General features: G+C 43.9%; 2 protein-coding genes across 11 annotated transcripts in view; both read left to right on the top strand.

Annotated features, from left to right (window-relative positions):
- LOC140206866 (NACHT, LRR and PYD domains-containing protein 3-like) overlaps positions 1–16,824 on the top strand; it is a 53,946-nt gene extending 37,122 nt beyond the window's left edge. For 5 of the 9 annotated variants that reach the window (XM_072275130.1, XM_072275128.1, XM_072275123.1 and 2 more), the window contains 10 exons: positions 3,204–5,004; positions 6,147–6,239; positions 6,409–6,579; positions 6,802–6,972; positions 7,108–7,278; positions 7,480–7,650; positions 8,470–8,637; positions 8,773–9,600; positions 13,049–13,252; positions 15,086–16,824. In XM_072275130.1, the coding sequence (XP_072131231.1) occupies positions 3,204–5,004; positions 6,147–6,239; positions 6,409–6,579; positions 6,802–6,972; positions 7,108–7,278; positions 7,480–7,650; positions 8,470–8,637; positions 8,773–8,860 (2,834 nt within the window). In that variant the 3' untranslated portion in view covers positions 8,861–9,600; positions 13,049–13,252; positions 15,086–16,824. The remainder of the gene's footprint in view (positions 1–3,203; positions 5,005–6,146; positions 6,240–6,408; positions 6,580–6,801; positions 6,973–7,107; positions 7,279–7,479; positions 7,651–8,469; positions 8,638–8,772; positions 9,601–13,048; positions 13,253–15,085) is intronic. The other 4 variants (XM_072275126.1, XM_072275124.1, XM_072275125.1 and 1 more) reach the window with 4 other exon arrangements.
- Positions 16,825–19,191: 2,367 nt separating this feature from the next.
- The window catches only part of LOC140206865 (uncharacterized), a 46,420-nt gene continuing 38,925 nt past the window's right edge, over positions 19,192–26,686 (top strand). The window contains exon 1 of one of the 2 annotated variants that reach the window (XM_072275122.1): positions 19,192–19,326. The gene's annotated coding sequence lies outside the window, so the exon portion shown is untranslated. The remainder of the gene's footprint in view (positions 19,327–26,686) is intronic. The other variant, XM_072275121.1, reaches the window with a different exon arrangement.

The following is a 26,686-nucleotide window of genomic DNA, read 5'->3' as shown; positions in this document are numbered from 1 at the left end:
GAACCCGGCACCCAAGCAAGGGCGGACACACACCGGGTTCCCGCTGATTGTACCTTTCCACCCTGTGCATTGTCTGGTATTCCCACCGACTCGTGAGAGGAACACTGCTTCCAGGGTCTCGTTACCTTGGGTGTCGTGTGTGTCCTGCCTTAGCGAACCTGTCCCTTTTTATCCCCCTGCTGGAGCATCACCTGTCCATCACTTCAAACAGTTCAGGGTTCAAAGGGGGAGCCGCTCCAGACAGCTCTCTCTCCCGTCCCTTCATTACACATCTCCAGATGCGGTTTCATTGTGTTCCTTATCTCTCTCTTGAAGACAGGTGGCAGACCAACTGATGATCACACAGGACAGCTAACATCTTATCTATGTGTATTCTCGTCACAGCGTCTATGGCTTGGTCCCGCGAGCAGCCCTCCAAAACCTCCCACCGACTTGTGGGAGACGCACCGCTTCCAGGGTCTCGTTACCTCGGGTGTTGTGTGTGTCCTGCCTTAGCGAACCTGTCCCTTTTTATCCCCCTGCTGGGGTATCGCCTGTCCATCACTTCAAACAGTTCAGGGTTCAAAGGGGGGGCCGCTCCAGACAGCTCTCTCTCCCGTCCCTTCATTACACATCTCCAGATGCGGTTTCATTGTGTTCCTTATCTCTCTCTTGAAGACAGGTGGCAGACTAACTGCTGATCACACAGGACAGCTAACATCCATGTGTATTCTTGTCACACCATGAAATCAGAGTTGTCGACAGCCCCTATTTAACAGATAAGATATCATTTTTCACTGCTCTCTCTCCTCCCACTGATGTTGGCGAAACCCCCAGACACGCCACACACGTGACACCATCTTGATTGAGCTCAAGAGCCATGAGATGCAGTAATGTTGGGTCTCTTTAAAACTCTGACTGGACCACACGTGTAAGGTTGTGTTCAGTTCTCGTTGCCTCCTTATAGGGTAGATGTGGAAACTTTAAAGAAAGTTCAAAGGAGATTTGCCAGGATACTGCCCATATTAGATTACACATCCTAGAGCAATCTAGAACTTCCCTCTTTTGAGTGGAGGAGGATGACAGGCAACTTCATACAGGTGTATAAGGTGATAAGAGACACAGGTAGAACCTACAGCCATCACCTTTTCTCCCCGGGTCGCAATGGCTAATACCAGAGAATACACATTTACTGTGATTGGGGGAATGTGCAGGAATCTGTTTTGCGGAAACAGATTTCCAGATTCGGCAAGAATGTATGAGCAGCATTCTTCATCAATGATAGCACATGGGCTGAGCTTCCCCGTGAGCAGGTAGTATAAGGTTGTCCCCCTGCAAGGCAACAGTACGTATAGACATAATTACGATCGATACTCGGATCAGGGCTCGATCTGTGCTTGAGCACGTTGGCAGTCCTGTTAGGCAGTGTCTCCATCACAAAGGTCATATGTATCGGTTCCCAGGACAGGCTGGCTGTATCACACTGGGGAATAGTCATAGTCATAGTCATACTTTATTGATCCCGGGGGAAATTGGTTTTCATTGCAGTTGCACCATAAATAATTAAATAGTAATAAAACCACAAATAATTAAATAGTAATATGTAAATTAAGCAAGGAAATAAGTTTAGGACCAGCCTATTGGCTCAGGGTTTCTGACCCTCCAAGGGAGGAGTTGTAAGTTTGATGGCCACAGGCAGGAATGACTTCCTATGACGCTCTGTGCTGCATCTCGGTGGAATGAGTCTCTGGCTGAATGTACTCCTGTGCCCACCCAGTACATTATGTAGTGGATGGGAGACATTGACCAAGATGGAATGCAACTTTGACAACATCCTCTTTTCAGACACCACCATGAGAGAGTCCAGTTCCATCCCCACAACATCACTGGCCTTATGAATGAGTTTGTTGATTCTATTGGTGTCTGCTACCCTCAGCCTGCTGCCCCAGCACACAACAGCAAACATGATCACACTGGCCACCACAGACTTGTAGAACATCCTCAGCATCGTCCGACGGATGTTAAAGGACCTCAGTCTCCTCAGGAAATAGAGATGGCTCTGAACATTCTTGTAGACAGCCTCAGTGTTCTTAGACCATTCCAGTTTATTGTCAATTCGTATCCCCAGGTATTTGTAATCCTCCACCATGTCCACACTGACCCCCTGGATGGAAACAAGGGTCACCAGTGCCTTAGCTCTCTTCAGGTCTACCACCAGCTCCTTAGCCTTAGAGTAGAGGCCTTCCACCGCTGCTTGCCACCCGGGCAATAGGATACGGCCTAGGTTAGAGGGAGTTAACTCCAGGGAGAGTTCAGACAAACGTGGCTTGTTTTCTCTGGATTGGTGTGGTCAGAGGGCGGAAACAGACAGAGGTTTATAAGTCACTGATAGATAGAGTTGACAGCCAGTACTTGTTTGAAATGCGTAATGCCAGAGGGCATGTGTTTAAGGTGAGAGGGGGATGCTCTGAAGGAGATGTGTCGGGACAGAGAGTGATGGGTACCTGGAGTGTGCAGCCAGGGTGGTGGTGGACGGAGACACTTAAGGGACTGTAAACACGAAGGGAAGGGAGGAATATGGAGCCTGCAGGCAGAAGGGACTGAGGTTAATTTAATATTGTGGTTGCCCATTCTTTCCAACCTCATTTTCCTCTGCAATTGAAGATATTCAGATTTTCTAAGGGCTTCATAAGGACAATGACCTGAAAGGTTAATTCTGCTTTCTTCTACACATGCGATGACTGTTTTGATAAGTTCTTCCAGTAGCTATTTTAACTTGACAAAACATCGCCTGTCAATATGAAGATAGTACAGATTCTGACATTGCTCATATGGCTGGACAGCATCTACAGAGGGAAATGAACAGTCCACATTTAAGGCTGAGACCCTTAACATGTGGATTTTCAAACTTTATTCTCAAAATAAAGGACCTGGAAATGAAAGGGTCTTGAGTTGGTCAACACAGGCAGTTGCAGTGGAGTATTAGAGATATGTTCACCTTCACAGCTGACAGCTCTGTGAAGACTTGATTTTATTTATTTATTTTTTTTTTTGCAGATTGGTTACAGGCCAAACAGCTGTGTCTTGGTGGATTTTCACTTTTGGTGGTAACAACCACAGCACTTTAGAGTTAACTGTTGAAATTCTAGTGATTTGAATTTTGCATGTATCGCTATTAAGTTGAGTTTCTAACTGTGTCAATTTTCTTTCTGTTCCCATGGAAGATGTTCATGAGAAACACAAGATGACACTGCAGGAAGAAACTGAAAAGCTCAGAGTGAACACGATTCTGCTGAGGGAGAAGGTTAAGGTTTCCAAGCTGGTTGATCGATACGCTGAGCTGACGGTCATTTCTTCTGTTCGAGGACGGAGGTTTGTGGAACACGAGCTGCTGGCAAGAGGCCGAGACCATGAGGAGTGGAGAATGAAGCATCTTCGGGGAGAGTTGGAAAAAATCCATGCCGATCAGTTGCTTGAAAGCAGCTTTTCCCATAACATAACTTACTGGCAGCGAATAAAGAGATTCTTAGGATTTGACTCTGTGAATCCAACATCAGTGAACAGAGTGAAACCTGGGAATTCAGCAGCAGTGGCCGGAGTCCCGGGCATCGGGAAAACAACAATGATACAGAAGATTGTTTATGACTGGGCCACGGGGAAAATATACCAACACTACCATTTTGTGTTCAGTTTCAAATTCAGGGATCTAAACACCATTAACCGTGAAATAAGCCTGACGGAACTGATTCTGCAACAGTATCCTTACTTTGAGAATAGTCTGGAAGAAGTCTGGAAGAACCCGGAGGGATTGCTGTTTATATTTGATGGTTTGGATGAACTAAAGGAGAGAATTGATTTTACTGAGAGTCGGAGAGACACAGAACCTCAGCAATGCTGTGCAGACCCAGAATTCCGGTGCCATGTGTCGGACATTGTGTACAATTTAATCCAGCACAAACTGCTCCCAGGGTGTTCAGTGCTGGTGACCACCCGCCCCACTGCGTTACATTCATTGGAAAAGGCGGAGATTAGTGTCTGGGCTGAAATCCTGGGATTTGTTGGTGAGGAACGGAAGGATTATTTCTATAGGCATTTTGAAGATGAGATGGTGGCAGCAGCTGTTTTCAAACACGTGAAGGAGAACGAGATCTTGTACACCATGAGCTACAACCCCTCCTACTGCTGGATCCTCGCTCTGGCACTGGGCCCCTTCTTCACAAAAGGAGACAAGGACCCGCAGCAAGTTCCCAAGACCATCACCCAACTATATTCCTACTACATTTACAACATCCTGAAAAACCACGGCCGTGAGATTGAGAACCTTCATGATGTGTTACTCAGGGTTGGTCAGATGGCCTTCACAGGAGTGTCTGAGAGGAAGATTGTGTTTACAGATGGAGATTTGATCAAGTACAAACTGCAACCTTCCCAGTTCCTGTCTGGGTTCCTGATGGAGCTTTTGGAGAGAGAGGATTCTGCCCGGTGTGTGGTGTACACATTCCCACACCTCACCATCCAAGAGTTTGTAGCTGCAGTCGCACAATACCTGACCTCAGACCTCAAGGATACTGTGAAGATCCTCGCTGAAGCCTGCTGCATGACAGATGGGCGGTTTGAGGTATTTCTCCGTTTTGTTGCTGGTCTCTCCTCGGGGTCAGCCTGGCGCTGGAAGGAGGTTCTGGGTCCATTTCCTGTCGATACAGCCTGCCAGGTGATTGACTTTGTGAAGGGGGAGTTTAAACGTCGGAGTGGAAACACAGAGAACGAAGCCGATAAAAGGAGCCTCCTGAACACATTGCACTACCTGTTTGAGTCACAGAATCGTGTGCTAGCTCAGGAAGCACTAGGGTCTGTGGAAAAACTTTCACTTAGTGGACTGCGACTGACCCCGATTGACTGTGCGGTCCTGTCTCATGTCATCGGACTCTGTGATACAATAAAACACCTCGACCTGGATCACTGCTACATTCAGTGTGAAGGACTCCAACGGCTGGCACCCAGTCTCTACAAATGCCAAGAGTTGGGGTAATTCTAAATATTTAGATTTTCTATCAGTGAAAATTAAAGATTTAATGTTAAACGTATTTAGCCAAATAAATAGCCCTGTGTCATTGTTTGCTCGCTTTACCGATGACTAAATATCTTAAATTTGTCACTGACTGATGATTAGCAGACTAACAGTATCGTATCCCTTCTGGAGAACGGCAGCGACTATCATCATGTGTTGCACAGGGAGCAGCCACATCCCCATTTATTGCCAAAGATCAGAACACAGCTCTGTTGTCAGTGCGCGATCTGAACTTCTTGTAAGTGACCAGATGTTAGCTTAACACAATAATGACACAGCCCTTTCCACTTTTCAGTCGCCTGCATCCCTTCACCCATTTGCAGCCTCCTCCTTCTCTGGGCCAGGCAGTCAAAGACTCAGTCACAACAGCCACCATCTTCATTGTCCAGTCGGTGATACATAGACGTTTATAGCAGCCAGCAAACAGTTACAATATACCGGCTGCAGCAGTTATCCTGAGACTAGAGACGTAACTGGACCAATTTTGTGGCCACCCTGACACCACATTTCAACTACTGAGCTGGAAAGTGGTATGATCTGTTTGCTGTCTATGGCTCTGCTTGAGACAGAGTCTACAAAAGTTTCTCAAGAATGGTTGGGTTTGAAATGAAAACTGACTGCTATAAATGAAGGGAATTGGTACTTTGAAAAATTGCATCTCCACCAAAATTCTGCCTGTCTGGAAAAGTTCCTTGAAGGGCTTCCCAGCTGCAGTTCGTGCTGATCTGAGATAGTACAGGAATATTGCACATGTCAGATCGAGTTTATGTTTAATTTTATGGAATGTGGCCCTTCCTCTGTCAATCTGGGATTTAATGTGCATCATAAATTATGCAGGTTTGACAAATATGAACTAAATTATAACAACAAAATAATTCAGAAAGCAAAACTGGACAGAGATAAGTTTAGAAAGAGCAACAAAACACAGACCTTGAAAACAAGTGGGATGTAACATATTGGGATTAATTCTTAATGTGAGAATAATTTAGCTGAAAACTTCTTCACTACTTAATGTTTACTTGAAATATCAGAATGGCAAAATGTGTCAGGTCATGGGTCTGGTCCAGTTTGTGTCTCACAACTCTCTCTTTTCCTTCAGATTGACAAACAATGAATTGGGTGAGGGTGATTCAGCAATGAACCTAATCTCTGTAGCTCTGAGGGAGCAGGATTGTAAAATACAAAAACTGCGGTAAGAACCATACTATGAGAAGTCTGATTCTCTGATTATATCTAGAACAGAACACAGTTATGAACAATTAACAATTAACGTAACTACTGGTAAAATCTGGTGATTTATATTGAGTTGTTTCTTCTGAGGTCTCAGTCTCCCTTTTTTTCCTTTGATTATGGGACACCAGATTGGGCAATAATTGTATCACAGACTCTCAGACTGCAATCCTCGCCTCTGCTCTCATTAAAAACCGCTCAGTGACGGAGCTCGATATGAAGGACAACAGATTGGGAGATACAGGTGTAAAAAAGCTGTTAGGAGTTCTAAATAACTCGGAATGTAAAATACAAAAATTGGGGTAAGTAGTGGAGAGTGACAGATATTGTTCTAATTTCAGTTGTACAACGTTAGTGTTATTATCAGGAACACAGATTGAATGGTGTACTAATTTTCTCTCTGCCTCTCACTCTCTCTCTGCTTCTCCTTCTCTCTCTCTCTCTCACTGCCCCCCTCCCCCCTCTCCCCCCCCACCCTCTCTCTCCCCCTCATTTGCTCTCACTCTAATTCTTCTGGTCACAAGACTGAAGAACAATAGTTTTACAGCTTCTTGCGCCAAGAATCTTGCCTGCATTCTCAGAACAAACCACTCACTGATCAAACTGGAACTGGATAACAATAAACTGGAGGATTCAGGAGTCAAACTGCTCTCTGAGGCTCTGAGGACCCCATACTGTAAAATACAGGAACTGTGGTAAGTACCAAACTGAGAAATTGTACTTACAACTTAATGCCTAATGTTGTAGAATGTGTTTGGTACTTTTTGACCTCAGCTGGAATAATAATGACAAATTTGCATTGGGTTTCATTTGCTTCTTTTGAACTGCAGGTTATGTAGAATCGGTCTCACAGCTTCTGGCGCAGAGTATCTCGCCTCCGCTCTAGCTACTAGCCCGTCACTGGTGGATCTTGCCCTGGACTATAATAATCTGGGTGATTCAGGGGTGAAGCTGATATTTGGACCTTTGAACAGCCCAGAGTGTAAAATACAGAAACTACGGTAAGAGTCAGACTATGGAGAGGTCATATTTTACAACTACTATGTGTCTGAAATTTAATTACATTTAAGAGAGTGGATCATTGTTAGTATCAATAATGTTAAGTATACAATAAGAGATGAGGAGTATTATCAACAAACAGTGAATTGGAAGTGAAAACAGATCCTCCTCTTTCCACTTCCATCTGCGTCTCTGTCCCTCAGATTATGGGATGTCGCTCTCACAGATTCGTTCAGTGAGGATCTTGCTATCGCTCTCAAAACAAACTGCTCCCTGAAGCTTCTGTCACTGGGTGATAACAATATCGGAGATTCAGGGGTTAAACGTCTGTCTGAGGTGCTGGTGGAGCTCCAATGTAAACTACTGGAACTAGAGTAAGTATCAGTGTGACAAGGTATGTTCTTAACTGACTGTGAACATCTTTCTCAATGCGGTAAAAACGGCCCCAGGATGACTGACCTTCGTCATAAATTGGCACATTGATTACAGTGACCCAAGTGATGAGACGTTCATCTCCAACGTCACCAAATATTGCACAGATCCCAGCTGGAGTTCATGCAGTTCTGGTGATCGTGTGAAAGGAAGAATGTTACAGCGCTGCAGATGGTGCAGTGAAAGTTGACAGGATGTTGGTCTTCATTCAATATCTCGATCAGAAATGGTAACTGTGCCTCCACAGATTCTACATGGCCATCTCAGTCCTCCAGCGATATGTGATTCTCTCCATATTCCAGAATCTACTGTCAAGTTGCCCTTGCTAGGGTATCTCCTGGAATGGGATATTTCTGTTATGAGAGTCTGGGGAGGCTCAGTCAGTTTTCCCTGGACGGAGGAGGTTTAGAGTGGTTAATGAGATATTGAAAAGTAAGGTATAGATAAATACTACAAGACAGTTCTCCCTATGTAGGATGGCACAGAGTTTCATGGACAGAGATGGGGAGTAGTTGCTGTGGTGATTTTCAACCAGAGAATGGTGCGTACCAGTACTTCACAGCTGGAGAGAGTTTTGGAAGCAGAGTCTTGACAAAGTGAGAAGAGACGCAGTAGTGGACAGAGTGGCCTGTTTCAATGCTGTATGGTGCCATGACCCAAGACTCACTAACTCTATCATCCATGTTAGTTTCAGTGAGAGTAAAAATAAAAACATACTCACGATTCATCTGACTCTTGTTCTTTGTCTTTGCGATCCCCAGTCTGCACAGTAATGGTCTGACCGATTCTTGCACAGAGTCCCTCTGCTTCGTTCTCAACAAAATGAGTTCACTGAAAATTTTGGACCTGGGAGGAAACTCATTCACGGACAAATCGACCGACTCGTTCCGCCGGCTGATACTGCGACGCAAGAGCTTGAGGAAAATCACGTGAGTACTATATTAATGTTTAATGCAATAAAACTTCACTGGGCTTTCCTGGAAATATTTGTTGCTGAAGTAGCAAGACCACCGCCCTGCTAGTCAAACTGTATAACGTCCTCTGTATTCCTACATCTGTTTCAGGCTGAAGGGGAATCCATTCACTGCAGAGGGGCAAAATCAACTGATGTCATTGCGGGGAAACAGAAATGGACTTAGTGTTAAACTGTGATTCATTCAAATGTAGAGTACTATCTCCTGTGGAATAGTATTCATCGATTTCACAGTCACAACTCGGATTGAAACCCTAAACAACTGCAGCTCCGGATGAGCATGTGCCAGTACACGTCATCAGGTGCCCGAGTGCAGTTTTGGGTGTCAGAGCTGTCTGGTCATTGATTAATCTTCTGCCAGATCCCTCAGTGTCTGACATCTGAGCTCCTTGGAAATGCAGACAGAACTCGCCCAAGGTCTGCTCCAGCTGCCCTGCCAAGACATAGTGGGAATCCAAATCATTAATACTAGGTTTGAATTCATCTGGGCAAGCAGCTGTCCATTCAGACTGCAAACGTTATTCGTCAAATATCACTTTATTTTGTTGAGTTTTGGATTTATTGTGAAGAAAGCACGACAGCGCCTCTACTTTCCCGGGAGACTACGGAGGTTGGCATGTGCTCCAGTTGCACTGCCAAGAGATAGTGGGAATCTAAATCTTTAATGCCAGGTTTGAATTCATCAGGGCAAGTAGCTGCGCATTCAGACTGAGGCTACATCCACACTACGCTGGATAATTTTGAAAACAAAGCCTTTTCTCTTCGTTTTGACTCTCTGTCGACACTAAAACGGCATTTTCATCCCCCGAAAATGAAGATTTTCAGAAGCAGTCTTCAGAGTGAAGAAATCTGAAAATGCCTAATGTCTGTTTCGAGCTGAAATCCATCATCAACACTGGTATCCATTTTGAGAACAGTGGTGAGTACCTGATACGGCAGGCGTTATTAGTCTTTCCCTAATTGTGTGAGATTTTGCACACTTCTACTATCATTTTGGAAATGTTATGAGAAGCAATGAGACCACAATCCAAGTCATTTGTACCTTTCTTTCCAAATGACTTGAGTGTGCAACGCTTTTCAAATGCTTCTATCATCTTCCGGAACCGAGTAAAACCATCAGTAGCTTTTTCAGTGTGTCATTTATGGAAGTGTTGCTGCAATCTTGATGGTTTCGTTGTTTACAAATAAAGCACATGGGGCGTAGCTGATCTGACAGAAAGTTATAAAACAAAACTTCAGATACGTAACATTCCAAAGTCGCACTTTTTGTAGTGTCTATTTCTTAGCAAGATTAGAATTCAAGGTTTCACCTCCTTTAAGTCATAAGACCATAAGATATAGGAACAGAAGTGGGCCATCCAGCCCATCGAGTCTGCTCTGCCATTCCATCGTGGGCTGATCCAATCATTCCAGTCATCCCTGCTCCTCTACTTTCACCCCATACCCATAGATGCCCTGGCTAATCAAGAAACTATCAATCTCTGCCTTAAACACAACCAATAACTTGGCCTCCACAGCCACTCATGGCAAAAAATTCCACACATTTACCATCTTCTGACTCAAGTAATTTCTCTAATCTGTCTGTCCTTTTGCAGCCTCCCAATTTCCTCAAAACATCCTGTCCCTCCAACTGACTTGATATCATCTGCATCTTTGCAACAAAACCATCAATTCTGTCATTCAAGTCATTGCCATATACAGTAACATAAAAGAATTGGTCCCAACACAGATCCCTGTGGAACACCACTGATCACCAGCAGCCAATCAGAAAAGGTTCCCTTCATTACTATTCCTTGCCTCCTGCCAATCAGCCACTGCTTTGTCCATAAGGGAGTCTTTCCTGTAACACCATGGGCTCATAACTTGATAAGCAGCCTCATGTGTGGCACCTTGTCAAAGACTTTCTGAAACTTCAGCTGCATATCATCAACTGAATCTCCTTTGTCTATCTTGCTTGTCACTTCAATTAATTCAAAGACTTTCAACATACTCGTCAGGCAAGATTTTCCCTTGAGGAAAACATGCTGAAAATGACTGAAAATACCCTGAAAACACATCCTCAATATCTGACTCCAATATCTTCCCAAAGAGTGAAGTGAACCTAAGTGGCCTATAATATCTGTTCATCTACCACCTTCCCTTCTTGAAGAGTGGACTGATATTTCCAAATTGTCAGTCTTACAGAACCATGCCAGATTGAATTGATTATTGAAACATCATTACTAATCCCTCCACAATCTCTTCAGTCACCCCTTTGAGATCTCTGGGATGTACGCCATGTGGTCCAGCTGGCCTTTACCTTCAGACCTTTCTGTTTCCCAAGAACCTGCTCCTGAGGAATGTACTATAAATATTTCTGACCACTGATATTTGGACTTCCACAGTGAAGACTGATGAAAAATACTGACTCAGTTCATCCGCCAGCTCCTCGCCTCTATTACCACTCCTCCAACATCCCTTTCCGTTGGTCCGATATGCACTCTCATCTTTCCTTTACACTTTATGCAACAGAAGAAACATTTAGGATCCTCCTTAATGGCCAGCTTACCTTCGATTTCCATATTTTCCTTCTTAATTATTTTTTTAGTTGCCTTTTGTTGGTTTTTAAAAACTTCCCAATCCTCTGACCTACCACCATTTTTTCTCTGTTGAATGCCTTCTCTTTGCTGCCTATGTTGGCTTTACCTTCCTATTAGCCACAGTTGTATCATCTTGCCTTTGGAATATGTTATGTATGTAGCCTGGTTACACAACAATGCTATTTTGCTATGTTTCATAGAAACCGTAGAAACTACAGCACAGAAACAGGCCTTTTGGCCCTTCTTGGCTGTGCCGAACCATTTTCTTCCTAGTCCCACTGACCTGCACACGGACCATATCCCACCATACACCTGCCATCCATGTATCTGTCCAATTTATTCTTAAATGTTAAAAAAGAACCCGCATTTACCACCTCGTCTGGCAGCTCATTCCATACTCCCACCACTCTCTGTGTGAAGAAGCCCCCCCCAATGTTCCCTTTAAACTTTTCCCCCCTCACCCTTAACCCATGTCCTCTGTTTTATTTCTCTCCCCTTGCCTCAGTGGAAAAAGCCTGCTTGCATTCACTCTATCTATACCCATCATAATTTTATATACCTCTATCAAATCTCCCCTCATTCTTCTACACTCCAGGGAATAAAGTCCTAACCTATTCAACCTTTCTCTGTAACTGAGTTTCTCAAGTCCTGGCAACATCCTTGTAAACCTTTTCTGCACTCTTTCAACCTTATTTATATCCTTCCTGTAATTTGGTGACCAAAACTGAACACAATACTCCAGATTCGGCCTCACAAATGCCTTATACAACCTCATCATAACATTCCAGCTCTTATACTCAATACTTTGATTAATAAAGGCCAATGTAGCAAAAGCTCTCTTTATGACCCTATCTACCTGTGACGCCACTTTTAAGGAATTTTGTATCTGTATTCCCAGACCCCTCTGTTCCACTGCACTCCTCAGTGCCTTACCATTAACCCTGTATGTTCTACCTTGGTTTGTCTTTCCAACGTGCAATACCTCACACTTGTCAGTATTAAACTCCATCTGCCATTTTTCAGCCCATGGTTCTTTACTGGCAACAACCGAACTCGGCACACATGTACAGATCAATACGCACCTAATAGCACACGCAACAACGTGTTGCTACAACATAAAGTAGTTCCATATTATACAGTAGCTATACGGCACAGAATACTTTTTCCTCTTTGGTACTTATATCCTGTGCCTCCAAATTATTTACAGAAATTCCTGCCGTTCTGTTGTCATCCATTCCAGTATTCTTTACTTACCAATTCAGACCAATTCTTCTCTCATGCCTCTGTAATTCTCTTTATTCTACGGTTATATTGACACATTTCACGTTAGCTTCTCCTTCTCGCATTTCAGGGTGAATTCCATTATATTAAGATCACTTCCCCCTCTTGGTTCTTTCGCCGTAAGTTCTCTAATTAATTCCGGTTCGTTGCACAACACCCAATCGAGAATAGCTGATCCCCAGCTGGGCTCAACCAGGAGCTGCTCTAAAAAGCCATCTTGTGGGCATTCTAGGAAACCTCCTCTTGGGATCCAGCACCTCCCTGATATTCCCAATATATTTGCATGACTATCTGCCAGGAATACTGTAATATTGCTGTTTTGGCATGCATTTTCCTTGTCCCATTGTGATTTGTGGAAGATATACATACTACTGTTTTGGGTCTCTGTAAAACTCCCATTGGTGTCTTTTCACTCTTGCTATTCCTTTGTTCTACCCACAATGACACAACACTTTCCGACTCTATGCTACCTCTTTCTAATGATTTGATTTTATTTTTTACCAACAGAACCATACAACCTACTCTGCCTCCCTGTGTGTCCTATTCAAGAAACATACAAGTATATGGGACACAAGAGACCCTGCAGATACTGGGAATCTAGAGCAACACACACAATGTGCTGGAGGAGATCAGCAGGTTAGGCAGCATCTATGGTTGGGAATCAACATTTTGGGCCAAGACCCTTCCTTCATCAGAACTCTTGATACCCAGGTACCTGGAATATCAATAAGCAGAGAAAATAGAAAGTATTGTGAAAAAGAGAAAACATATGACAAAATTGACTTCAAGGCTTAAGAACATTTGCCAAACATATTTCCATGGTATAGCAAATACAACAAAGGCAATAAACTCTTTCACTATTCCAATATTAACATATTCCTTGGCAAAATATCTTGGTTCCATTCCGATGTGGAAACTTTACAAAGAAAAATAAGAACTGAAATGACAAATTCAGAAAAGACTATTTACACTCAAACACACTTAGATTAACACTACCGAGGACAGAAGGAGGAAGAGCTATAAACGACATTAAAAAAAAATCACTCAACAGTCAGATAAGATTTCTAAATTATATATTACCGGAGAAAGAGTTTAAAACAAAACTGATTTATTTGTCCCAGATCCAGAATATTAAACTCCAGTCCCATTAAAGGTGAATGTGCAGCAGAAGAAACTCCTCCCATGCCCAGTCACCAGGGTCCAGAACTGGATGATCAGTGGGAAAAATTGCAGAGTTCAACATAGTTTTAAACTTAAAACTTTTCTGACTCCAGTAGTATGTCATAAGGTTACGTACGTGACTGAACCCCTTCCACATTCACAGCAGGTAAACAGCATCTCTGCTGTGTGAACTTACTGGTGTCTCCTAGACCAAATAGCTGGGTGAATCCCTTCCTTCAGTTCAAGCAGGTGAACGGCCTCTTTCCAATGTGTACTCACTGGTGTGCCAGTAGGTCGGATGACCGAGTGAATCCCTTCCCACACAACGAACAGCTGAACAGCTTCTCCCCAGTGTGAACTCTCTGATGTACCTTCAGTTGAAATGACCGAGTGAATCCTTTCCCACAGTCTGAGCAGGTGAATGGCCATACTCCAGTGTGGACTGACTGGTGTCTCTGGAGAGTGGATGAGTGATTGAATCCTTTCCCACAGTCTGGGCAGTTGAACAGCCACTTCCCTGTGTGGGCTGATTGGTATGTCTGTAGGCTGGATAACTGAGTGAATCTCTTCCCACAATCTGAGCAGGTGAACAACCTCTCCCCAGTGTGAACTGACTGATGTGTCAGCAGGTGAGATGACAAAGTGAATCCCTTCCCACAGTCCGAGCAGGTGAATGGCCATTCCCCGGTGTGAACTGACTGGTCAGCCATTAGGTCAGATGACCGACTGAATCCTTCCCCACAAATTCAGCAGGTGGCCAGCCTCTGCCCAGTGTGAACTGACTGGTGTGTCCGCAGGTAGGATGACTGATTAATTCCCTTCCCACATACAGAACAGTGAGTGGCCTTGTCCCAGTGTGGAATTGCTGATGGACTTTCAGTTGAGATGACTGAGTGAATCCATTCCAATAGTGTGAGCAGGAAGGATGATTGAGTGAATCCCTTGATCCACTTCCTAATGGACAGGAAGGACAAAACTGGCGTGTTGTCTCTGAGATTCTGGGAGACAAATTCCTTGTCGTTCTTAACCTGTGAAAAGATTTACAAAATACATCAGTGGGTGAAGGCAACATTTCAGATGAGATCACTTTAGTCACCAAGATGTGATCTGACATCACACTGTGCTTGGGCCCTGACGATTTCTGCACTTGTCTTCCGCAGAGTCCCAGGAAACAACTTGTCAGGGCCTGGGGATTTATCCACGCTAATGTGCCTTAAGACAGCAAACACCTCCACCTGTGTAATCTGTACAGGGTCCATGAAGTTGATGCTGCTTTGCCTCACTTCTATAGACTCTGTGTCCAACTCCTGAAAAATAGAGATGCAAAAAAAAAAAAAAAAAAAAATTTTAAATCTCTCCCATCTATTTTGTCTCCTCATATAGATTACCATTCTGATCGTCCAGAGTGGGCATGGTTCTGTACTGACCTTCTCCATGTTTCTGTGGCAGAGAAGCTGGCCAAACTTGACTGGAAGGGGAGACAGGTAGGAGTGACAATGGAGCAGCAATGGCTGGAGTTTCTGGGAGCAATTCAGGAGCTGAGTGATTGATACATCCCAAAGAAGTGGAAGCATTGTAGAGGCAGGAGGACACAACCATGGCTGAAATGAGAAGCCTAAGCCAACATAAGAACCAAAGAGAGGCCAAACAAAAGAGCAAAAAGTATTAGGAAGCTTTTAGAAAGCAACTGACGACAACTAAAAAAAAACATCAGATGAGCTCAGGGCATGAAATTATGATTATTGTAGTCATTAATGAATCTTGGTCGCACCCAACAGTCTGAGGCATTTAGAGGAACAAAATATCCGGGGCCTCGATATCCCTTGAAAACCAAGGTTCCCTGCACCAGTTAACTTTCATCTTTTACTTTGACAGGCACATACAAACTTTTCACCCTCAAAATTTCACTTCTGAAGGCCTCCCACTTACCAAGTACTCCTTTGCCAGAAAACAGCCTGTCCCAAACCACACTTGTCAGATCCTTTCTGATACCATCAAAATTGACCATTCTCCAATTGAGAATTGAACCCATGGTTCAGTCCTCACTTTTTCTATATTAACTTGGAATCTCCTGACATTATGATCACTACATACAAAGTGTTCCGATACACTAATTTCTGTTACTAGCCCTGGATTATTTTCTAATAGCTTATTGCACACTTCTATGTCGGGAGTTCGACGTGCTGACTTCGGGCACATTTGACAAACTCTACCTATCCAGTCCTTTTATATACGGGAGCCCCAGTAATCTTTGGGAATTTAAAATCGCTCACTATATGAAGCATTCTTTCTTGGCATAGTCTGTGATCTCTCCACAAATTTATTTCTCTGAATTCCTCAGATTGCTGGGTGCAAACAAGTCCCAGTAATGGCTACAATATCACATTCCATGCCCTGAGGTGTCTGGTGTCAAGAAAACAACCTCTCTCTCATTGTCACAAAAACAAAGGAGCTGATTGTGGACTACAGGAAGAATGGAGACAGGCTAACCCATATTTGCACCAATGGATCTGGGGTTGAGAGGGTGAACAGCTTTAAGTTCCTCGCCAGACACATCACAGAGGATCTCATGTGGTCTGTACAACAGTGCCTCTTTCACCTCAGACGGTTGTAAGAAGTTTGAAATGCAGCCCCAAATCCAAAGAACTTTCTGCAGGGACACAACTGAGAGCATCCTGACTGGCTGCATCACTGCCTGGCATGGGAACTGTACTTCCCTCAATCACAGACTTTGTAGAGTGGTGTGTAAAGCCCAGCACATCTGCAGTTGTGAACTTCCCATGATTCAGGAAATTTACAAAGACAGGAGTATAAAAAGGGCCCGAAGGATCATTGGGGACCCGAGTCACCCCAACCACAAACTGTTCCAGCTGCTACCATTTGGGAAACAGTACCGCAGCATTAAAGCCAGAACCAACAGGATCCGGGACAGCTTCTTCCACCAGGCCATCAGACTGCTTAATTCATGCTGATACAATTGCATTTCTAAGTTATAGTGACTGTTGTGTTCTATTATAACTTACTAAAAATTGCATGTTGCACATTCAGACGGAGATGTGACATAAAGATTTTTACTCCTCATGTATGTGAAGGATGGAAGTAATAAAGTCAATTCAATTCAATTCACCCTCTCCACTATCTGTTCTGTCATTCTGGCTCCCATTCCCACTACAACTTCAGTTTAACCCAGCCTGCCTCCACCACACTAGCACCAGCAAGCCTTACCACTACGACATTAGTCCCCTTCTAGTTCTGGTACCCTAACTACTGAACCCACATCACCCCTTTGACTTTCCTCTGCCAGGTAACCCCCCCCCCCCCACCTCCTCCAACAGTTTCTAAAGTGGTAGAATATATAGACCACAGAAAACCTACAGCACAATACAGGCCCTTCTGCCCACAAAGCTGTGCCGATCATGACCCTGGCTTAGGACTACCTAGGCTTACCCATAGCCCTCTATTTTTCTAAGCTCCATGTACCCAACCAGGAGTCTCTTAAAAGACCCTATCATTTTCACCTCCACCACCACACCGCCAGTAGACCCATTCCATGCACTCACCACTCTCTGCATAAAAAAAAACTTACCCCTGACATCTCCTCTATACCCACTTCCAAGCACCTTAGAACTATGCCCTCTCGTGCTTGCCATTTCAGCACTGGGAAAAAGCATCGGACTATCCACATGATCAATGCCTCTCATTATCTCGTACACCTCTATCAGGTCACCTCTCATCCTCCGTCGCTCCAAGGATAAAAGGCCAAGATCACTCAACTTATTCTCATAAACCATGCTCCCTAATCGACACAAAGTCCTTGTAAATTTCCTCTGCACCCTTTCTATGGTCTACCTGTTGTTGTGGGGGATGGCCACAAGATGGCTATTTAACCTCATTCCCCTTCCTGACTCTCACCCAGTTTCATGTGTCCTACACCTTGGGTGTAACTCACCTCTGTTCAATGTCATATCAATCACCCCTCCGACTGCTGATGAATCCAGAATTCATTCATTCCCAGCTCCAACTCCTTAAACTGGTGACACAACATGTGCACACTGAATGTTATATATGGAGGTTCTCATTTTAACAGCTAGCAAATCATGGTCAATAATCATTTTTATCTGCTCTGGGTTTGATTGATTTCATCTGCACTCTCACACAACCTACGTAGCAGGTCTGCAGTGGGTAATGAAGAATTTTCTCAACAGAGCATTTGAACACCGTCCATACGTGATTTGCTTGCTAACTGATGCTATAAAAAGTCATTTTTTCAAATATCGCTCCATTTCTTCCCACTTGCAAATTCTCCAGCAACTTTTGCGTCACCACAATACACACAGGTAACACCAGTTTCTGTTTTGTACATAAATATTTCCCCTGAACCCTCCCCCAGGTGACTGACAGTGGTAAACTCATTGATGGCAATGTCAATGAATATGAAGGGAAGGCAGTAGTCTGTCCCATTGGAGTCTGGCACATTTGTGATGTGAAAGCTACTTGTTGCCCAGTGCAAAGGTGTTTGATATCATTATGTACCCAGACAGAGTGGGTCAAAGTATGTTCTCACGGGTGGAAAAGTCCAGAACAAGAGGAGGTAGAACAAGCAAAACACACAAAATGCTGGAGGAACTCAGCAGGGCAGGCAGCATCTATGGAAAAGAGTACTAATGCTGAGTTCCTCCAACAATTTGTGTGTGTTGCTTGCATTTCCAGCATCTGCAGATTTTCTCTTGTTTGTGATTGGAAGTAGAACAAAGGTGATTTTCTCACCTGCTGATGTAAAAGATTTTGTCCCCTTTCTCCGAGTTCCCAATCCTTGCATTTAGATAGCTGGAGCTCAGCTCTGTCTGAGAGATCCAGCGGTTCCCATTCTCTCATCAGCCGGAAGCTCCCTGGGGCCCGTGTGCAGATCGTGGGGCTGAGAGAGAGGGACGAGAGCAGGACTGTCCCGGGATTGCGGGTCACGGTATCCGCATCTCACAACAATTGTCCCGAAGTCAGTCTTAAAATCCCGCCCGGAGATTCTCTCTTACCTCTTGCGGATCCTCCCGAGGCCTTTGTGTATTGCGCGCATGAGTGATATTCGGGAAAATGCGCAATCCTGACGGCTGCGAATTTGATCGGTGCTTCAGCGACGGCTAAATTTACAACTCCCGGCTTTATGGGTAACCAGGGCACCATTAAAAGTTTCCGCAAGCACCGCTTCCATGTCCATACCTCAGTTTTTTTTGTGTGTGTAGAAAACTCAGCAGCTATTTTAACACAGAAAGCGGGTCCCATAAACAACATACTCTATAGCAACTGGTATTCCGTGTATCTAATACCAAAGTACAACCTCTTACAAAGGCAGAGTGGCGGGCAACTGGAGTCTCTGCCTGCGGCGGAAAACCCCACCAGTCACGTGATCCCATTTGCCCCTCCCATTTGACCGCGGATGGGCAGCATCTGCGTCTGTTTCCGAGGCCCCGCCCTCCGGATGATGTAACACTGACGCCGCGCATGCTCACTGTATCCAGATGGGTGGTGTTTTCCTTTCGGCTCAGTGCTGAAGCCGATTCATCTGCGGCAGCGGGATCGGGAAAGGTCGCGATCACTGTCCGCGGGCCGAAGTTTTCACTTTCCCATCGGTGAGTATTGAGACCGATCCCGAGCGGGGAGATCTGATGTGGGCCGTGATCCCCGAACTGAGGGCCAGTTACTCATTCAGTACCCAGTTATCTGGGCTCGTCAGAAATGTGTCGACTTCACTGAATCTGCATTGAACGATCCAAACCAGGATCCCAGGCTGTCTATTTCCGCAGAATTGAAACGGGAGTCCCGTCAGCCGGTCACGTGAGGCTGTTTTACCGCAGATCTGCCCCGCCCTCCGCTTTGTGACGTAGGATCACGTGGTGTGCCAGCCGTGGGGGTGGTGTGTGAGTGGCAGATTCAGCTGTTGACTCTGTGAGGCTGGGTCCTGGTGTATCACAGTTTTTGATCCAAGTAAAATGGACCCGGGGTCGAGCTGCCCGAGTTTATGAGCCGCTGAGTTCTGGGATCAGATCTTTGTTTCTGGAGTTCCTTTGGAAACAATGACTGCTGATCTGAGGAGAGACTCGAGGAAATCTGCAGATGCTGGAATTTCAAGCAACACACATAAAAGTTGCTGGTGAACACAGCAGGTCAGGCAGCATCTCTAGAAAGAGGTACAGTTAGGACAAGGGTCTCGGCCCGAAACGTCGACTGTACCTCTTCCTAGAGATGCTGCCTGACCTGTTGCGTTCACCAGCAACTTTTATGTGTGTTGCTTGTAACCTGAGGAGAGGATGCGTTCCCATTCCATCCTCACAGGTAGTGGCTGCTCTGTGTTTGCATCAGTAGAAATAAAATAGACCAGTGTTCAAACTGTGTTTGGAAATTCCCCCTCACTGTCTATCAGGCAGTGGAAATTAAACATAAACACAAGATGCAGGAGATCTGCACTAAAAACTGAAAATGTGTGAGGCCATTCTGATAAAACGTTATTAACCTGAATCGTTACGTTCGTTCCTCTCCCTACAGCTGTTCCTTACCTGCTGAGTGTTTCTGGTAATTCCAGTTTTTTTAATGTCACTCACCCTGGTGTGGTTTATATTTCCTGAAATGAACCTGTTTTAACCTGGAAATGCAAATGGCTCGTTCTGTGATAGTAGAACATGAAAGAAAGCACAACTTTTCCCTGGTACCAACTTGTCTGTTATTCCTGGAAATGTGTCCTGTACATTTGTTGCTATCAAGGTTTACAAGAATAATCTCAGGAATGATCGGCTTTATGTATTGTCACGTACCCCGTGACGGGTTAAAGAACCAGCAGAAATTGAAAACAGTTTGGAGTCCTGTATTGCTATTAACTAATACTATTTATTAGTAACTATGCAATACAGTAATATAAATGCAGATATATCAAACAGGTTAGCAATGAATATGGAAATCAAGCTTCTTCAAGTCTAAGGGTAAAGAGATAGTCTTACGATGATGAGTAAAGTTCAGTTCAGTTTGTGGTATTGAGTTGAGTAGTGATGGAGAGAGAGAGAGAGGGAGAGATTTGAGTCTTCAGGTGAGCTGATGCTGTCGATCTTCCTGTTGTCCTCTGAAATCCTTTTGAAGTCACTGACTGTGACCACAACAAAGGGGGCCGTTCTTCTGTGGTGGAATTATCAACCCACGCGAGGGTTGGACACACAAATAGCTCCCCACCGGTCACACCCTTTTCACACTGCAAGAGCCGCTGATCGATTCTCCAAAACCCACCTTTTCTATGGGCACAACAAAGCTCATTCAGTGTCCAAAACCATTGTGTCTGTAGCTCTATCATCTGACCTTCTATTTATCTCACCGCACTGAATACCAACTGCCTATCAAGTAGCTCCTCCCTTCTCTCTGTAAGAATACAGAAGCTGAGAGTGTCCCTGCAAAAGTGTAAACATACTGCCGAAAAACCATAACATCATCTCAAAGCAGTCTTCGTCTCTCTCTCCTTCTTTCTCTCTCTTTTAACAAGGTGTCTGGTGTTGAATACCCCTCTATCTCTCTTTTCAAAAGCACAGTTCATAGGGGTAATTCACGACCCCTGTCACACCCCCTTCTTCAAAAAAAAATTGACACAGGCAAAACTTTTAGTTTAAATGGAAATTACAGAGTTTAAAACAATACATGTATAATTTTCAGATAACAGAGCAAAAACGTGTACAATTTCTAACTTAACATCTGGATAAATAATCAGCTATAATATTGTCAGTACCTTTCACGTGTTTGATTTTCAGGTCATATTCTTGCAATATCAGACTCCAATTTAACAACCATCTATTTTTATCCTTCATCTTAGTTAGAAACACCAATGGATTGTGATCCATGTAAACCACAAGTTGTCTCTGGGCAGGACAAATATAGACTTCAAAATGTTGTAAAGCCAGAATAAGTGCTAGTAATTCCTTTTCAACAGTGGAATAATTTTTCTGGTGCCCATTAAATTTCTTGGAGAAATAAGCTACTGGGTGTTCAGTGTCATCCACACCCTTCTGTAACAGTACTGCCCCAGCAAGTTCGTCACTAGCGTCTGTTGCTATAGAAAATGGTTTGGAAAAATCAGATGCTTTGAGCACATGATGATAACATAGGATGGTTTTTAGTTGTTCAAATGCCTCCTGGCAACGGTCACTCCATACAAATCTTTCACTCTTCGCTAGGAGTTTTGTTAGGGGGAGAGCAATGTCAGCAAAGTTCTTACAAAACTTACGATAATACCCAACCATTCCTAAAAATCTCCTCAAAGCTTTCTTGCCGGTTGGAACAGGAACCTCAGCAATAGCTTGAACCTTGGCCTGTACAGGAGCCAGTTTGCCCTGGCCTACTACGGAGCCCAGATATGTAACTGTGGCATAGCTAGATTCACTCTTATCCAGGATCACAGTAAGATTGGCCTTGGAAAGTCTTTCAAACAGTTTTTCTAGACCTGCAATATGCTCTTCTTACATGTCATTCCAGACCACTAAATCATCAATATAAGCCCCCGTGTTTTCTAAACCTCTAATCATAGAATGGATCATTCTTTAAAATGTCCTTGGAGCATTTTTCATCCCGAAGAATAAAACATTATACTCATACATTCCAGATGATGCCAAAAATGCTGATATTTCCTTAGCCCTCTCTGTTAAAGAAACACCCCAGTATCCTTTTAACAGGTCAATTTTTGTAAGGTATTTAGCCTTTCCCACTCTATCAATACAGTCATCCACTCTCTTTCCTTGTTCCTTCTTGTTTCCAGTTTCTTGTTCAACCATTTTACTTTTCTCTAAATTCATTCCGTAAGGATGCTCTTTGATCGGCTGGGCTGAATTTACAATGACGTCATGCCCTGCAGAGGTACACTGTCTTAGAATGTCAGGAAATAAATCTTAATGCTTGCTAATTAATTCTTGCAATTGTTTTTGCAGTGTAGCTTCCAACTGATGGACCTTATCAGTAATATTTTTCAAAACAATGGAATTCTTAAATCTTGTTGATACTAGATTCAAGATTCAAAAAACTTTATTGTCATTCTAACCATGCATCAGCTCTGCAGGGCAGAATGAGACAGCGTTTCTCAGGGGCAGTGCAATCATAACATAACAAATGCAACACTAAATAATAAACATAACAATAAATAGTAAAACACAACAGCCACATGTCAGTTAAAATCAGTTATAAGTGTCCAGTGCAAGTTAAAAGTGTCCAAAGCAGAGTCAGGTGGAGCAGCTATTTAGCAGTCTGACTGCCTGTGGGAGAGAGCTGTTGTGGTTTTAGTTTTGATGCTCCTGTAACGTTTGCCTGATGGCAGAAGAACAAACAGTTCATGGAGAGGGTGTGAGGGGTCTTTACTGATGTACCGTGTCTTCTGGAGGCATCGACTCTGAAAGAGGCCTTGGACAGAAGGTAGGGAAACCCCAATAACCTTCTCTGCTCCCCTAACCACCCTCTGCAAGGCTTTTTTTGCAGCTGGAGTACCAGGTTGTGATGCAAAAGGTCAGCACACTCTCAACCACGCCTCTGTAGAATGTAGTTAAGATGTTAGTGGGGAGTGATGCTTGTTTAAGCTTCCTCAGAAAGTGCAATCTCTGCTGGGCCTGTTTCACAATCCCAGTGGTGTTCCTGGACCAGGTGAGATTGTCCGAGATCTGCACCCCAAGGAACTTGATGTTTTCCACTCTCTCCACTGTGGAGCCGCTGATGCTGAGGGGTGTGTGCTCAGTAGGTTAAAATGATTCTGCACCTCTTCCCCAGCCATCACAACTCCATTTGTTTTCATAACAGTACCCACAGGTGCTACCTTATCAAACAAGTGTTTTATTTTAATTTGAACATTCTGCAAACTTTCCTTTGCAAGGTCACAGACCTTGTTAAGTCTCTCCCGCATATTGACCCATATTTCCAAATCAGACCATAGTTCTCCGAGTAGGGTCAAAGGTCATTTTGGCCTGTGACCACACACAGGTTCAAATAGACTACACTCCAATGATTTTTGAATCGAATCTCCAACAAATAAGAGTAGGGGAACCCCCTCATGCTGTTTTTTTTTTTCCATTTTCCACACAATATGTTTTAATCATGGCCTTAAGAGTGGAGTTGAACCATTCCAAGGCTCCCTCGGACTCTGTGTGATATGCAGATGACCCAATGTACCTAGCTCCCAATTCTACGACTATCCCCTGGAATGTTCTCGAAGTAAAGTTACTACCCTGGTCAAATTGAATTTCTTTGGGGAGACCTACCAGTGTGAAAAACTTACTGAGTGCTTTTACCACAGTCTTGGCCTTGATGTTTCCAAGAGGAACGGCTTCAGGGAACCTAGACACAGCACATATAATTGTTAACACATATTGATGACCAGCTGCAGTCTTTGGAAATGGGCCTACACAATCCACTATGAGCCTGGAAAAAGGCTCACCAAAGGCAGGTATTGGTCTAAGTGCTGCTACTTGAATAACCTGATTAGATTTCCCTCAACCTGACAGGTATGGCAAGTCCTGCAAAAATTCACAACATCCTTTCTTAAATTAGGCCAGTAAAGTTCCTTCATAATCCTGTTTCCCCCGGCATTTTTAAAGTATGACTATTCACTGTCTTTCTCACTCCATGATGTCCACCTAAAGGCATACTGTGAGCCATGTTTAAAATTTCAGCCCTGTAAAGTTTCGGAAGCACTACCTGATGCACAACAGCCCAATCCTCACTTGCAGGCACAGTGGCTGATCTCCACTTCCTTATCAACACCCCATCTTTAAGATAATATCCTGCTGACTCTCTCTGAACCTCCTCTTCTGTGAGAGCTGTCTCCTTTAAAGCCATCATTTCAGAATCTCGCTTCTGTTCCTCTATAAATTCCTCCCTCAATAAGGACAAACCTTTCCCATACACCTTACTCTCATCACCTTCACTACCCTCCAAGTCCTGCTGGAATATGGAAGGTAGAAAAGTCTATCACACATCATCATCTTGGAGAGGTGTCAACCTCCCCCTCATTGTTTACTAAACTTAGCATGATCACCAGACTTATAAAAACCATGTGTATATTGTGGAAGATCCACTCATCCAAACAATCCACTTATCTGATTTCTATGACCTCTTTTTTGACTTGTTTCCATAGCAACTCCTACAGATGGCTTTTTCTCAAAACCGTAACTAATGCGTGGCTGAGGGATTGGAGCAGGGGGCAGGGATTCAAGTTTTTGGATCATTGGGACCTCTTTTGGCGCAGGCATGACCTGTACAAAAAGGACGGGTTACACTTGAATCCTAGGGGGACCAATATCCTGGCAGGGAGATTAGCGAGGGTTACTGAGGTGACTTTAAACTAGAATGGTTGGGGGGTGGGAATCAAATTAAAGAGGCTAGGCGAGAGGAGGTTAGTTCACAACAGGGGGCTGGGAACCAGTGCAGAGAGACAGAGGGGTGTAAAGTGAGGGTAGAAGCAAAACGTACTAAGGAGAAAAGTAAAAGTGGCAGGCCGACAAATCCAGGGCAAGCATTAAAAAGGGCCACTTTTCAACATAATTGTATAAGGGCTAAGAGAGTTGTAAAAGAGCGCCTGAAGGCTTTGTGTGTCAATGCAAGGAGCATTCGTAACAAGGTGGATGAATTGAAAGTGCAGATTGTTATTAATGATTATGATATAGTTGGGATCACAGAGACATGGCTCCAGGGTGACCAAGGATGGGAGCTCAACATTCAGGGATATTCAATATTCAGGAGGGATAGACATGAAAGAAAAGGAGGTGGGGTGGCGTTGCTGGTTAGAGAGGAGATTAACACAATAGAAAGGAAGGACATAAGCCGGGAAGATGTGGAATCGATATGGGTAGAGCTGCGTAACACTAAGGGGCAGAAGACGCTGGTGGGAGTTGTGTACAGGCCACCTAACAGTAGTGGTGAGGTCAGACATGGTATTAAACAGGAAATTAGAAATGTGTGCAATAAAGGAACAGCAGTTATAATGGGTGACTTCAATCTACATGTAGATTGGGTGAACCAAATTGGTAAAGGTGCTGAGGAAGAGGATTTCTTGGAATGTATGCGGGATGGTTTTTTGAACCAACATGTCGAGGAACCAACTAGAGAGCAGGCTATTCTGGATTGGGTTTTGAGCAATGAGGAAGGGTTAATTAGCAATCTTGTCATGAGAGGCCCCTTCGGTAAGAGTGACCATAATATGGTGGAATTCTTCATTAAGATGGAGAGTGACATAGTTAATTCAGAAACAAAGGTTCTGAACTTAAAGAGGGGTAACTTTGAAGGTATGAGACGTGAATTAGCTAAGATAGACTGGCAAATGACACTTAAAGGATTGACGGTGGATATGCAATGGCAAGCATTTAAAGGTTGCATGGATGAACCACAAGAATTGTTCATCCCAGTTTGGCAAAAGAATAAATCAAAGAAGGTAGTGCACCCATGGCTGACAAGAGAAATTAGGGATAGTATCAATTCCAAAGAAGAAGCATACAAATTAGCCGGAAAAAGTGGCTCACCTGAGGACTGGGAGAAATTCAGAGTTCAGCAGAGGAGGACAAAGGGCTTAATTAGGAAGGGGAAAAAAGATTATGAGAGAAAACTGGCAGGGAACATAAAAACTGACTGTAAAAGCTTTTATAGATCTGTAAAAAGGAAAAGACTGGTAAAGACAAATGTAGGTCCCCTACAGACAGAAACAGGTGAATTGATTATGGGGAGCAAGGACATGGCAGACCAATTGGATAATTACTTTGGTTCTGTCTTCACTAAGGAGGACATAAATAATCTTCCAGAAATAGTAGGGGACAGAGGGTCCAGTGAGATGGAGGAACTGAGCGAAATACATGTTAGTAGGGAAGTGGTGTTAGGTAAATTGAAGGGATTGAAGGCAGATAAATCCCCAGGGCCAGATGGTCTGCATCCCAGAGTGCTTAGGGAAGTAGCCCAAGAAATAGTGGATGCATTAGTGATAATTTTTCAAAA

This window comes from Mobula birostris, chromosome 13 (genome assembly GCF_030028105.1).
Source record: "Mobula birostris isolate sMobBir1 chromosome 13, sMobBir1.hap1, whole genome shotgun sequence".
NCBI classification, from domain to species: Eukaryota; Metazoa; Chordata; class Chondrichthyes; order Myliobatiformes; family Myliobatidae; genus Mobula; species Mobula birostris.
Note: the sequence above shows the minus strand (reverse complement) of the source record. Positions and strands in the feature narration are given on the sequence as shown.